At 37.1% G+C, this 14,358-nt stretch overlaps 1 protein-coding gene across 2 annotated transcripts; it reads left to right on the top strand.

The window, feature by feature from the left end:
* Positions 1 to 8,085: 8,085 nt before the first annotated feature.
* Positions 8,086 to 12,101, top strand: LOC104590288 (uncharacterized). 2 transcript variants are annotated; one of them, XM_010248884.3, is made up of 6 exons: positions 8,086 to 8,424; positions 8,875 to 9,040; positions 10,102 to 10,362; positions 10,867 to 10,948; positions 11,065 to 11,261; positions 11,641 to 12,101. In XM_010248884.3, the coding sequence occupies exons 1-6, from the start codon at positions 8,204 to 8,206 to the stop codon at positions 11,947 to 11,949; spliced, it is 1,236 nt and encodes a 411-aa protein (XP_010247186.1). In that variant the 5' UTR covers positions 8,086 to 8,203; the 3' UTR covers positions 11,950 to 12,101. The 2 variants fall into 2 exon arrangements, with proteins under 2 accessions (XP_010247186.1, XP_010247187.1); XM_010248885.3 differs by having other exon boundaries at positions 8,087 to 8,424; positions 8,896 to 9,040.
* The last annotated feature ends 2,257 nt before the right edge of the window (positions 12,102 to 14,358 follow it).

Raw genomic sequence — 14,358 nt, 5'->3', positions numbered from 1 at the left:
TTCTCTTTCCCCATAGATGAAGCTTAAAAAATTCTGAGAACTCCTATCTTTCCATCAAACAATGAAATCTCTTGTGTTTGGACAAGTCATAAATCTAGTAAATATACATTGAAAGAGGAATACAAGAAAAACAACAAAATTCCCTTCCAAATATCTCCTCAGATCTCAAATTTTGCCTTGATAAAATCTGAAAACTTTCTATTCCTCTGCGTTATCAATTATGTTTCAAGAGAGTATTTAATGATTTTATTCTAGTAAAAGATTTACTCTTTGTGGAAAGACTGGATAAACTCTATGCTCTTTGCAATAGTGATGTGGAATCATCAACCCACCTTTTTACTAATTGTCAGTTTTCTCAGGTTGTTTTCTTTGGAAATTCTTGGAACTTACGGTTTCACTACTTATTTCATGGTTCTTGGTCCTTATGCATAAACACCTTATGTAACTAAGGTTTTGTTAATCAAACTTTTTTTTAGAATGTTGGAAGGGATAGCTATTGCCTGTTATATTTGGTATGCTCTGAATTAGAAATGCTTTAGAAATAGACAAATCTTGTCGTAAGTAATCATTAACATGGTCAACCAAACTCTTCAACAATCCATCGATGCTTTGAATGAAAATGCAGCATCTGTTGTTCACTCTCTAGACCATAAATTGCAACTTTCTGTATCTCATCTAGTGATTTAATTGTCTTTACTGATGTAGGAAAATTTTCTGATTCCTTATTTAATTTTGGTATAATTATCCTATCTAGAAATTTATCCTGCCTAAAAATTATGGAGGTTGAACTACTCAAATTACCTCTGTTGACCAAGCTGAATTGTTTGCAGTTATGCAGGCTTTATGGAGAAATATGTACATGCTCGGATGCCCAACAAGTAGTAAAAGCCTTGAAGAGGAATGTAGATCTCCCCTGGTCTTGCCATTGGCTTTTGTCTAGAACCATGAACTTGATTCTGATCTCTATTAGCATTAAGTTTTGTTATGTGATGTAGCCGCTTGTCGCTAGGGCCAATGGAATGCACGTGTGTGGTGTAATGCGGTGTGCAGAGCGGATCCAATGAGAGTGCACGAAGAGCAGAGGTTGGCGCATGACGTGGGGCCAATAGCGCAGCCGCATGTAGCGGCCTCGGATGGCCGCGCCCTTAAGGCTAGACCACATCCTGGCCATCCACGTCTACCTACCTCTAGGCGATCTCAAGTATAAATAGGGGGTGACCCCCCCTCCCCCCCAGTAGGCATCTAGACTCTGAACTACTAAGAACTCCCTTGCCTCCATTGTGGCGTCGCCCGAGCATCCCAATCTCAGGCCTTGTCCACCTTTTGTCACACCCGTACTAACTTGACCATCGGAATCTTCGCCTCGGATTAGCACCCGGGGCCTCTAATGCTCTGTCTCTCTCCACAGGTCTGACCTACCCAGCCCTCGACTATAGCGAACCTCGGACTAATCAATCAGCCCTTGGCTCGGAAACGAATTTACCTAGCCCATCCCAGGTAGCAACATTATGTAAATAGAAACTTTAACTGTCTGACCCATAAAGCTCAGTTTGGAAGGACTACAAATACAAATGTGTGCAGTACAAATACATACAAAATAATATAAAATGTAAGGTTTTGTACTCTACATTTGTATTTGTACTCCTTCCAAATTGAGCCTGTATTAAATGATTATCAGGCTGGGATTGCTAGGTAGAAGACTTTGTATTGGTTTCTTCTCTCTTATATAGACTTTTTATCTGTCAAAAAAAAAAAAAATCGGCTCAATCAATGCATTTCAATCAAAGTTGAAGCCCTCCCAAATGGTGAGTGTGAATGAAAGTGTATTTCAGATTTTCAGGTTTTTCACCAACCATAGCTTTCCATGTGAGCCCTATAGTGTAAAGTGAGAAAGCCGATGTGGGAAATCCCTCCCAAAAGGGCATCTAATTTACCATCTATGCCACTAGGAGGCCAACTTCGGCTATTAAGATCTGGCCCTTGGGCCAGACCTAGCTGAACTTGAGGCCAGAGCTTGAATTGCCAACCCAAGCCTACCTTTAGCTACACGGTTGGTCCTGGGCTTATCCATACTTGGTCATGCACGAGAGGGTTTGAAAGTTTTCTTAGTATGTTATGTACGTTTACTTTTCATTGTTCGGTCTTGTAACTCGACTTAAAAATAATTTAAAGAAATAGCTAATCAAAATTTGATTTTTCATAATATAATCTCAATAAAATAGTAAATTATTTATATATAAATAAATCAAGTGTTTTTAATTACATTTATCTTATGTATTATCTGTCAAATTTGCCCTTTTGGACATTAAATAAAATAAAAATTGTAATAAAACTAAGAAATCTTTATATATTATTAACAAAATAATCACCCGGAGTTTGGAACATATAAGAACCAGAGTCAATCGATGTAACCAATTCAGTTCGGATAGTAATTAACCAGCCCATTGACACCCTAGTATTTTTTACTTTCTCTCAACACTCCCATGCACATAACAAATGCAAAATGTGGTATGATCATTTTAAATTAAAAAAATGTTCAAACAAATTTTATTTTTTGATATTATATATTACACATTTCAGGGGTTAAGGGGTGGGAACAAATGCCGAATGCACATGAGGTGGTCCACTACCTATATATATACCAAGGAGAGCCAGCAGTTACATGTATTTGATCCCACACCTCATATATTCGTATAAAACACTGCATAAACCTATCACATCTTCATATATTCAGCATAGATCTAACTATTGAAAGTTGGTTAGGTGGAACCCCCTTTAGATTAGAATAATTAAGATTAATTTTGATGCATCTTGTGGGAATAGGGGCTTATGCATCATAGCTATTCTAGATGGAAACCATCTTGGTAAGGTATTGGATTTTAAAGGCTATAAATTGGGTATTACATCTATTAATAAGGTTGAGGCATGGGATGCATTGGAAGACCATAACTTGGCTATGAATTTCAGGGATTTCCCTCTAGTTATTTAAGACGATTCCAAGCTCGTGATTTCCTGCCTTAACTGTGTGACAACGGTCACATGCAACCTTAGGATGATCACTCTCAACTGTTGGGAGTTGAATGAGAAATGCGATGATGGTATCGCCTACAGGCATGTCTACCATGAAACGAATCAAGCTGCTGATTGGTTGGCTCATAGAGCCCATGAAGCTCAGACATCTGACCCAGATTTTGTTTCAATTAATTTTTGTAAGCTTCTTTTGCCTTTTGCTTTTATTTGTTATAGTGATTTGTGGGGACGTGCTATCCCCCCAGTCTTGTGTAGCCCCTATTAGAAAAAAATAGGCATGATTTTAACCAAGGCCATTCATAATGGGGCCAATGAGCTATCCCTCCATTTAAGATAGTGCAATCAGTTGGATGATGGTACACATTGAATTACTGATATCTAACCAACTAAGGATCCATTTGGTTCATAGTCAGAATTGGAATCTTTTAGAATCAGAATCAGAATGGTCTATTCTCCTCATCTATTTGGTTCAGACTGAAATTGGAATCAGAGCTAAAATTGATTGAAATGGATTCTGATTCCATCCAATCAAACAATTAGAATCCAAATCCAAACCCCTATTCCTGGATACCAAAGGGACCCTAACCAATATATTGTGGACTAACCTCATCCACATCAAATTGAACTCTGTATTCAGCCTGTGACATACACCGAAATGATCCATCCATCCACGAAATGAGCACAGTATCGAACACTACCTAAATCTCGAATTAAAGATTTACATGAATCTCTCCCGTCTCCACCTCAGCTGGGTACCATTCCATCAGACGCCATCCAGAGGTGTTAATGAAATTAGGCTTATTCGGTGACTTAGACATTTGAACAACCAACTCTGATGCGATTTAAAATGCCTCATGTTAACTTGTGTGGTTCAGCAAGCGCACAAATCTATTGGCCTTAAAGCTATTTTGTTTGTTTGTGAACAATTTATTATCTAAAACGACTTTTTCCCAACAGACTCCAAGCTCCTGTTTGTTCAAGACCACCTTGATATATCTGTTACTGCTAACCACATCCACAAAATAGTATGGACAAAATGTTGAGTTCAGATTTCTTGTCCATACAAACTCTACCCATGTCTACCCATATAACATTGCAGCCACATATGGAGAACATCTCATTCTCTTACATAGTATTATACAGGGAGAGATGTTCCCGATTCACAAGGATAATATATTGTGAGTAGACGCGGGCATAATTTTCGTGGACAGGAGATCCAGAGTCCAAAATGTGAATGACAGCAGCCAAACATAAGTCTATTGTTCAACAGTAAGCCGTGGCTATTCTAAATTGTTACGAATACATGTCCTATCTATAAACGAGGATGGTTGTATCTCTTGGATTTTAAAGCCCTTGTTAAAGGCATCTCCCAAGAAGATAAGGCTAGCCCAGCTCCAAAGCACCGTTTGGCTCGGCCTGCTGCATTTATGTATTATATATTTAGTGTATTTTATAAATATAAAGAAGTATAAATATATATTTTGTATAGAAAAATTTATGATGCCGAAAAGACATAATATTATAAAGACTTTGACCAATCAAAACCCTGTAAATTTTGATGAAAGCTGGGTGATTGGTTATATATATATATATATTGTATCATGTTCTTCCGGCATGATGATGTAACCTTATTTGATAGGTATATTATATGTCATGTAATATAAGTTGTTATATTTAAAGTTATAGGCCAAGGCCCAACTATAGCCCTTGTGCTAGGTGTTAAGACAGGCTTGGCCCAGCCTAATAACTAGAGTTGTAAATTGGGTCATGTCCCTCGAGGCTTGGCATAGCTTGCCATTGTAGCATGCGGGCTGTGCCGGGCATGGCAAGGAGTTATGGGCCATGTCAGGTTTGAGTTTTCTGGCTCATGGACCGGGATGACATGACACAATAATGTTGGTCGTGTTGGCATGACCCACAGAATGACCCACGACATGGCCCATATATACTATAATAATTATATAATTATATACATATATATGTATATGTATAATTGTATATATAATAATATATAATATATTAATATATTAATTTTTATTTTCAATTTTATTATAGGGTATATTTCTTATGCTACCCTTATGGTTTACCTAATTGACTAACTATACCCTTTCTGTTGAAAATTGGCTGAGACTACCCCTACTGTTTCTCACAATTGACTAACTCTATTATCACTATTAATTTCCGCCAAAACCCATGCGAAATGCCTAAACTACCCTCTGGCTTAAAAAATACAAAGCTCTAAGTCTAAAACAACCCTGTAACTCCTGTTGGGTGAAATTACATGGACCTCTAACCTCCGAGAGTAGATTTTCGCTAGAATCCTAGCAATTATGAAGGCAAAGTTCATTTAGATAAGGCTAGACCAGATGCTCAATAGAGGAATCATTAAGTTGGCTACAATCAACTTTGAGGTTGCGAAGGTAAGGGTTTGGCGGCAACAAGGCCTCAACAAATCGATGATGGAACTATATTTTGAAATAGGGATTCATATTTAAGAAATAAATGGATGCCAGATAAATCTAGGGTAGTTTCTTATTAAGCTCTGGAACAAACAATTTGTAGATATCGAAGCCTTTCCATGATGAAGGATTAGATTACTTACGAGCAGATGGAAACAAGGGAGGAATGAGAGGACATGAGAAGCGTAGGTGCAGCCTTTACTCTTCCTTCTAGTTTGCTTTAGCATGGAAAAGCAGGAAAACCACACCTAGCGGACAAAGCCAATATTTAATGTCTGAGACTGTGGCTTTCTCCAGTGCATACGGTGTAGTTTTCTTCGATGACCTGGTGTTGACGGACTGTGGGAGGAAGATAAAGGGAAAAGAGAGAGATCGGAGGATGAGGGGTGTGCAGGGTAAAGAGGAAGGAGACAACGGTAGTTTTGGGTTTTAAAAATTTTAAATGTCACGTGATGTTACGTGCATACAAATTTAATGGAATATTAACAGATGTTAATGATAAGGGTGGAGTTAGTCAATTGTGAGAGATAGTAGGGGTAATATTAGTCAATTTTCAAACAGTAGGGGTACACTTAGTTAATTAGCTAAACCATAAGAGCAGTTTAAGAAATTTACCCTTTATTATACTATTTTATTCTAATTGTATTGTATTTTTTTTTTAATTTCATCTTATTATTTTATATATAATCAATTGTATACATCAAAATTCATATCAAATAAAATTTTAAGATTGATTTTCATTTTTTTGTCTATTTTGTTAATTTATTTGAAAATTTTCATTATTTTTAAAAAATATGCCTTTCATGGCCCAGCCTAGCCTGACCCACAGCCCAGCCTGGCCCAAGGCTCAGTCGTGGCCCAGTCCGACTTGTGCCTACTTGGGCTCCATGCTGGGCCTATAAAGTATTACAGAGGAGACAAGCATGGCCCATAGACCAGCATGACACAACCCAATTTACACCTCTACCAATAACCTATTATCACCCCTATAAGACATCCCCATCCAGGAGCGATCAGAAATTCACCGGCTAGTACCATATGGGACATGAAAGAATGCTACTTTTCCATTTGGGAAAATGGGTTACAAACTTAAAATAATCAATGAATCGGGAGGTTATGGACCAAATTGGAATAATGCCCCCCATTGTTTCTTATTTCAATCTCAGCACTTCCTTTATTCCCCTCCCCTCCTCTCCCCAATCCCCAAACAACCCATGAGAGAGAAACTATTAGGCTGTGTTTGGTTGCAGTATAAATAAAATTGCACTGATGCAAAATTAAGGTAGTGCAAATGATTTGGTGTGAATTCTAACTTATTTTTATTTCAAAATTTATCTTATTTTGTTTGATTATAATACAAATGAAATAAAATAAGACTTAAAACAGAATGAAGTAAAACCCAATTTGCACTCTCGTACATTTAAACTAGTGCAAATAAAATTGCATTGAACCAATCACAGCCTTATGTTTTTCCCCACTAGATGTTTTTGACGTGTAATGACTTATATAGGTAATAGATCTAAAGTCTAAGACTCTTATATGAATCCGGATTTTGTTCTCACACCGTCACACGTCTTTATAAAACTTTTAGCCATGCATTGCAAACATGTTAATGAAATCCCATCTCCTCTTATATTTGGCTGTGTTTGTACTGTGATTGATATTTGTGAAGGAAAAGGTGGGTCAAGCAGAGAGTTTTGTTTGCATTGTCTACCCTATTTAAGATTTATATGGTTGATCCCATCCATCCATCAAGAGGGAATCTTTCAAAGAGACCACATGTTTAATCTCATAGTCCACGCCAATCCTAATACCCCCACACTGATTTCCTTAACTTATCTACAAAGATGGGCTTATTGTGGACACGTGGTATGGGATTGGTGGCTACAATTTGTCTGATATGATAAGGAAAAGGAGGAGGGCTGGTGGGCTGAAAAATGCCAATTTAGGGCTTCCATCAACGTTCTCTGTGTTACTGTACGTGGATCCTGAGGATGATTTCGTGGGCCCAAGCCCACTACTGCATGTGGCACCTATTCACCTTGGAACTCTTTTGGGCTCTTCTGGAAGATTGTGCTCCATTTGTTGACCGCAAACAAGTCATCTTGACAGGAGCTCTCAACCGTCTGATCTATTTGGAACAGGGGAAACTGAGTCTTTACTCTCTAGTGTTTGGTGGGCTCCACTAAGAATATACCATAGGTGGGTCTGGTTGTCTGGTTCTGAAGTAAAAATAGGCACAACACTCACCGAGGGATCACATAAATAACCTTAATTCTGCAATGGGTCCCATGATAGAGAAAATTCTTGGTCAATGATCAGATGGTGCAACGATGCTGTTCATTTGAACTGATATCTTCTGCTGTGGCCACTGTGGGTCCAGACCCTATGATCTTGCAGTGAGTGGCTGATCGATGGGGACCACACCACAGCCGGACAGCCACGATTCTTCTTTCTCCAAAGCTCCAAACCCACGATGGAACGATCGAGATTCGAAGCGATTCTGTCGTCAAGGCATCGGTGGCCGTTGATGTGCGAGTTTATGCGCACTACACACCCTGCTCATCGTATCGTTGGTTAAAGTAGTCTTCTTCCCTCGTCCCCAAGTTAGAGAGGAAGGGGGACAGAGAAGAACAAAAGGCACACGCGCTGAGAAAACATGGTTTTTATCGGGGGTAAGAGAGTCCGAAGAGACTAAAGAAACAGCAGCTGAGATGGCCAAACACTGGTTTCGTTCATGGAATTTCGCGGGAATATTCGTTGGTTCCGAAGAATTTTGGCGGGAGAACGTTCATGGTGGATGGGCCACGATCATCGTCCTGCTCTTTATCGTCATCTGGCACTCCGCTAGGTCATTTCCCAAGCGTTTCAGATCCTCGTCGTCTCCACAAAATGCGAAAACGACCTTTTCTCCTTCTGGAAATCCGCAAATCAAGTAACTTTATTCCTTCCTGTTCTTCCCCTGAAATTTGTACTTTAATCTCTTATTCTTCCCTAAATTTCCGTACAAGCTCTTGTATTTCGATGGGTATTACAGTACAGGTGAAGCGATATAACTGTTATCAAACCTGAGAATTTTTGGGTTCTCTATTTTTTATGTGCTTTAGCTTCAGTTAGTCTTCGATTGAACTATCGTTCTTCTCACGACTTCCAAATTATCGTCTTCCAAATCCATTTCTAGACGGATTCTTAATTGGGTAATCTGGAAAGTTCTAGATATTTATGCATTTGGAGTCCTGGGATTTGCATCCAGGGGCTGTAATTAGAGAAGAGGCGATAACAGTAATCTGTAGAAAACCTATATATATTTGTTGATGTTAGAGAAGAGGCGATAACAGTGATTTTATAATTCTCATACTTCTTTTTTTTTTGGTAAATAATGTAGGGATATATCTTTCTACTGCAGAGTATCGGAGATTGTATCCGATGATGACTTGAAAATTTTGATAAAAGATTTGGATGGGAGGCTTGATGAGACGGAGAAATGGGAGGATGTCATAGAAAAAAGAAATGAAATGCTATCATATAATGCAAAGTGCTGCAAACCGAAGGTTTGTGCTCTTTTCTGATTACTTTCATGTGTTTTCTTTTGACTTCTGGAATATATAAATATGGAAGATACAGACATGGATTTTTCAAAACTTTAGTATGTTCTTACAAACCGTAGAATTGCCTGTTAAAATGTAAGAATATCCATGTATTTGGAAGGTTTATGGGCATGTTGAGTTCATTTATTTTTCTTCTCTTGTTCTTGCAAGATTAACCGGAAGTGCTAGGTTATTTGGTTCAAGGATTTGAACATTTTAAAAACTTGATTTTCAAGGGATATAGGCATGCCAAGTTGATTTGTCTTTCTTCTTTTGTTCTTGCAAGGTTTTGCGGCACCTTGGAGTGCTAGGTTATTTGTTTCCAGGGTTCAAAATTTTTAAAAACTTGAAAATTGATTCAGTCACTCCGTGGGATTAGAACCGATCTGGGAATTAACTTAAAAGTTGGGTTTGCTCTTGCTTCTTACTTAACCATTTTTTGTCATTGATTATATATTCTTTATTTATTTATTTATTTATTTTCTTTTTTTTTTGGGGGGGGGGCATTAATTCTGTCATCTACATCAAATTGTGCTACCTCTAGGAAAAGATAATTTTGTACTTTTCTCTATGACTACTTTAGCTCTATCTCTGTATTTAGCCATAATTATAATTACCATCAATAGAAATCAATGTATATTATATCTATTTGACTCCAGGGTTGACTTCCATTCCAGACCCTTTATAGGAGTTCAGTCATGCAGTTGTGTATTATTTGAAATTTTAATTAAAAGTTGTAATTGGATGCCAGTACCGAACTAAAGTTGATTCAACTGAGTTCTAGGATGAGTTGAAGGTGCCAACTAGCTTGCTGGTAAAGTATCTATATGAATGTAGCAAAGACCTGGGATTGAGTCCTGCCTTCACCAGGGTTGGATAGGGGGGGGGGTGTGTGTTAAGGGTTTGGACTTTGGAGGAGGGTTACCCCTCTTGTGTAGCCCATTTTCCTTAAGAAAAGGTTCTAGGTTGAGTTGCAAGCTTGTGAATATTCATTTAAAATTTTGTTTTTCTGTTGCTGTTCTTAGGATGGCCCCCTGAAGTATCTGAGTGTAACAATATTTGAGGATTGCACCACAGAATTGGTGAGAGATTTTTACATGGACAATGAATATAGGAAACAGTGGGACAAGACATGGATAGAGCATGAACAATTGCAGATTGATGAATCTAATGGAACAGAAATTGGCCGGTCGGTTAAAAAGTTCCCACTCTTAACTCCAAGAGAGTATGTATTGACTTGGCGGTTGTGGGAAGGGAAAGATAAGACGTTCTACTGTTTTATCAAGGTAAGCACCATTGAAATTCATTGACCTTGAAACTACTTATGTTTAGATTTATTTCATTTTATTTTTGCTATTACCACACACCAGTAGGGGGCCAATGGGCCATTACTTAGTGTAATGGTTAAATCTTGGACTTCCATGCGTGAGAACACAGATTCAAGTCTAAGAGAGGCCACCTTGTGCCAAAAAAAAAGCCAAAGTTTAGGATTGCATCCAGTCTACACTGCCCAAGATCCCAGATAACTGGGGCCAACATTGGGTAGTGTCCTTTTACCATTCATCAATCCGAACAAATTAGATGTCAGAATTATTTATCTCATGTGTGTGTTGGGCAGTACTATTGTTGTCCATAATGGTGGTGATGGTGGTGGTCTTGATTTCAAAACATAGTGGTTATATTTTCTGCAACTTTACTGTTATCAATTTCATTATATTAATGTTTCTGCTCCCTTGTGCCTTCCAAATAAGTAACTGCTCCTTAAACTCATCTTTGATGGCCATGATCAGGAATGTCAGCATGCTTTGGCACCACTTCAGAAGAAGTATGTTCGTGTTGGCTTCTTCAGATCTGGATGGCGAATCAGGAAGGGTAAGTGCCTGACTCAACCTTCTTGATCTTTTTGTGTTGGCTTCTAGTTCAAGTGTCTTGATATCTTTGTATCTTTTGGAGGGAATCCTATTGTTATTTGAATCTTCTGGTTTCAGTACCTGGTAGAAATGCCTGTGAGATCAAAATGGTGCACCAAGAAGATGCTGGATTGAATGTAGAAATGACAAAACTTGTATTTGCCAAGGGCATATGGAGTTATGTTTGTAAAATGGATAGTGCTTTGCGCAAATACTCTCTAAGAAGCTGCCCTCATCCAAGATCATCTCTGACTGCAGTTAATTTTATCCAGAAGGTGAGGACTATTTGGGATTTCCATGTACAACCTTTGGTTTTTATAGGGTACTTACAAAGAAGATAAATAAAAAACTTGCTTATCAGCTAGTTGCAATTAATTACTTATCAAAAAAAATTCAACTTGTTGGAATTGATTCTATTTCAAGTTCAAATTAAACCCATCAAGGCCAGGAAGGAAAATAATAATTTTGTAATTTTCTCATATAACTTGTTTGAAAACCTTCTACCACCATTTCTTTTGAGGTGAAACTATGATTGCAGATGATTCATCTGGAAATCAAGGCTTTTAGTTCCAAGCATATCGTATGTCTATTCTGTCATCCATCTACCTTCAATTGGTTGCTTATTTTCCAACAAGTTATATTCTTATCATTTAGGTCCCGCCTGAGTTTGAAATCATGCCTACGGAGATCCATCCAAACTTTCTGGGAAGCTCCGTTTCTAGTTCCAGCAGCAGGCAGGTTGTTGGTGATGTCAAAGAGAGGAAAATTTCAAGGCCATCAAAGAAATGGATTGCTAATGGCCTACTTCTGCTTGGGGGTGTCATTTGCCTTTGTCGTGGCCACTCTGCTGTTGGTGCAAAACTTGCTGTTGCATGCATCTTGAAGAAGCTTGCGAAGCATAAATCTTCAACAAGTCAAACTGGGCAAAGCCAGGCCGTGCATGACTCGTTATATCGTAACTGATTCTGGGGGCTTAGTGATCTACTACAGATAGTTAATTCATACATCTATAGTATAGATTCAATTTCTCTGCAATTCCTTAATTTCCTTTGTTTTGTATGTATCTGAAATTTTGTATCTATCGAAATAGTAAATAGAAGCAACTATATAATTCATCTTGTTGGGTCCTTGTTTCCTCTTTTTTTTACCCTATTCTTCTGGTTTGAAGCTTGGGATATTTGGATTGTTTCACATGTGTTTCTGGTGTCCCCCTTCTTTTTGGTAGATGCATTAGGGGAGGGAATCTCTGTTTAATACTCTCTCGAACTAAACTGGGTGGTGGGACTACACGACGTAGGGCTTTTGTGAGTAAAGGAGTTTCTGATAATGGCATGGGTGACTTCTCTTTCCTCTTCCCTCAATGCGATCTGTTTCCTTTAGACAGTCGAGGTTCTGCGGTTGCTTCACATCTTTAAATTAATGTAAAATATTAATTGCTAGGCGCAAGCCAAAGAGATGAAAGAATGGAGTAATACCTGTTTGAGTTGCGATTTGTCCGATCAGGGTGGTGGAACTAACTCACCAAGAGCTGCCCAACATAAGCGCCTTAATATTTCCAGGTATTAGAAAGACTTTGTCATGTCTTTTATTAAGCTTATTCTTTTCATCAACTTTGTTATTTTTCTCAAGTAATTATATCACTTAAAAAGACATTTTGTACACCATATTACGTATTAATTTACTGATTGATTTCTTGAGTTTTCAAAAACTGAAACTATTTCTTTGTTTATTTTGGTAATAACATCTCTTCGAGTTTTTTCTCCAAGTTTCCAAAACTCCAATTCCCAACAATACGTATTAGTCGATACAACCTTTTCCCATACACAACTATGATATCCCGTAAACGTGAGAACATATTGTGGGTAATAGATCCAAACCCTTAGTTGTACTTCTACAACTCCCGCTGTGTTGGATTGGATTGATGTAAATCTATGACCAATAAGAGGTTATGAGAGGTGAGGGCACCTCAACCTTAATCGAAAATCTGATTTCATTCGAATTTGAGATTTGACATAATCGAATCAAATTCGGGTAATTCAAATATCTAATCGGTCGAATTTGGATGACTTGATTTGATTCGATAAATATCCAAATTCGATTGATTATTTAATTATTATATATAATATATAAAGTTTTTAAATATCTTATATAATTTATATATAATAATTAAATTATATAAATAATTTATATACTTTATCTAAATAAAATATTTATTTTATATTTTATTAATTACCTAAAATAATTAATTAATCAAATTCAAATTAAATCAAATATTTAAATATTTAATCAAATTCGATATCCATCAGATATCAATTCAAATTCAGATATCGATTTTTTTAATCGGATTCAAATTTGGGTATTGCTCAAATTCGATCCGTTTACACCCCTATTCCCACGCGTCCTGATCTTCAATTTTAATGACTTACAACCAATCTATTGCAAGTGACGAGGAAAAGACCTAGTTGTTGAGTAACCCAAAAAACATTCAAGGTTGTTGACTATTTTAATTAATGTAAGTGATATTTTTAATAGATAAGTTAAATGTGAGTGGCTTGTGTTATTATTGGTGGTTTTTGTTCCGACGTATATCAATGACCCGTTAAAAACGATAAGTCAAAGTCAAGTGGAAGGAAAAAAAAAAAAAATATCTGCTGCGAGGCCACATAAGCCTAGCGACGTTTATGAATTGCAAATTACCCACAAATCATCATACACTAATGTTCCGTGTGTCACTCATTATATTGCACTTTTGATACATTACCTTCTTAATTTTAGGGAGTGTTTGTTTGACACAGTAGTTTGAATTGATTAATACAAATTGTTATGTTTACTTAAAGCATCAAGTTAATAGAAATGACATTCATATAATTAATTTGTATTGATCAATCCAAAGGCCATTGTACCAACTCCCCTCCCTTAGTTGAGGGGGTGTCCATCATGAATTTGGGCAGCTAAAAACCACTGAACCATTAACCCGACAGTTGACCAGATCCTAGATCGATGTTTGATGGTTTTGTTCATAAAATTAATCACTCGAGATATGCTGGTTTGGAAATTGGAATCCATTGCTTGATTCTCAACAGAAACTCACTACCCAATTAATGGAAATATTTAGAAAATAAAAATTAAAATAATTTTCTTAAAGTTTTAAAAGTAGCAAAAATATTGTAAAACTAGCTAGTAAAATAATAGAGAAGGATGGAGAGACTAATATCAACAACTGCATTATATGTATAATAAATAGATAGATAGATCGATAGATAGATGCTTGATACATTATTACATTTAAGCTATATTTGGTTTGAAGGAAAAACTAGGAAAAGGTAAAAAACCTTTTACAAACTTTGTATAGATTTTCATACTTTTCCCTTC

The sequence above is a fragment of the Nelumbo nucifera genome, chromosome 8, assembly GCF_055504915.1.
Source record: "Nelumbo nucifera cultivar China Antique chromosome 8, China Antique-T2T, whole genome shotgun sequence".
NCBI classification, from domain to species: Eukaryota; Viridiplantae; Streptophyta; class Magnoliopsida; order Proteales; family Nelumbonaceae; genus Nelumbo; species Nelumbo nucifera.
This window is presented reverse-complemented; position numbering and strand designations above follow the sequence as displayed.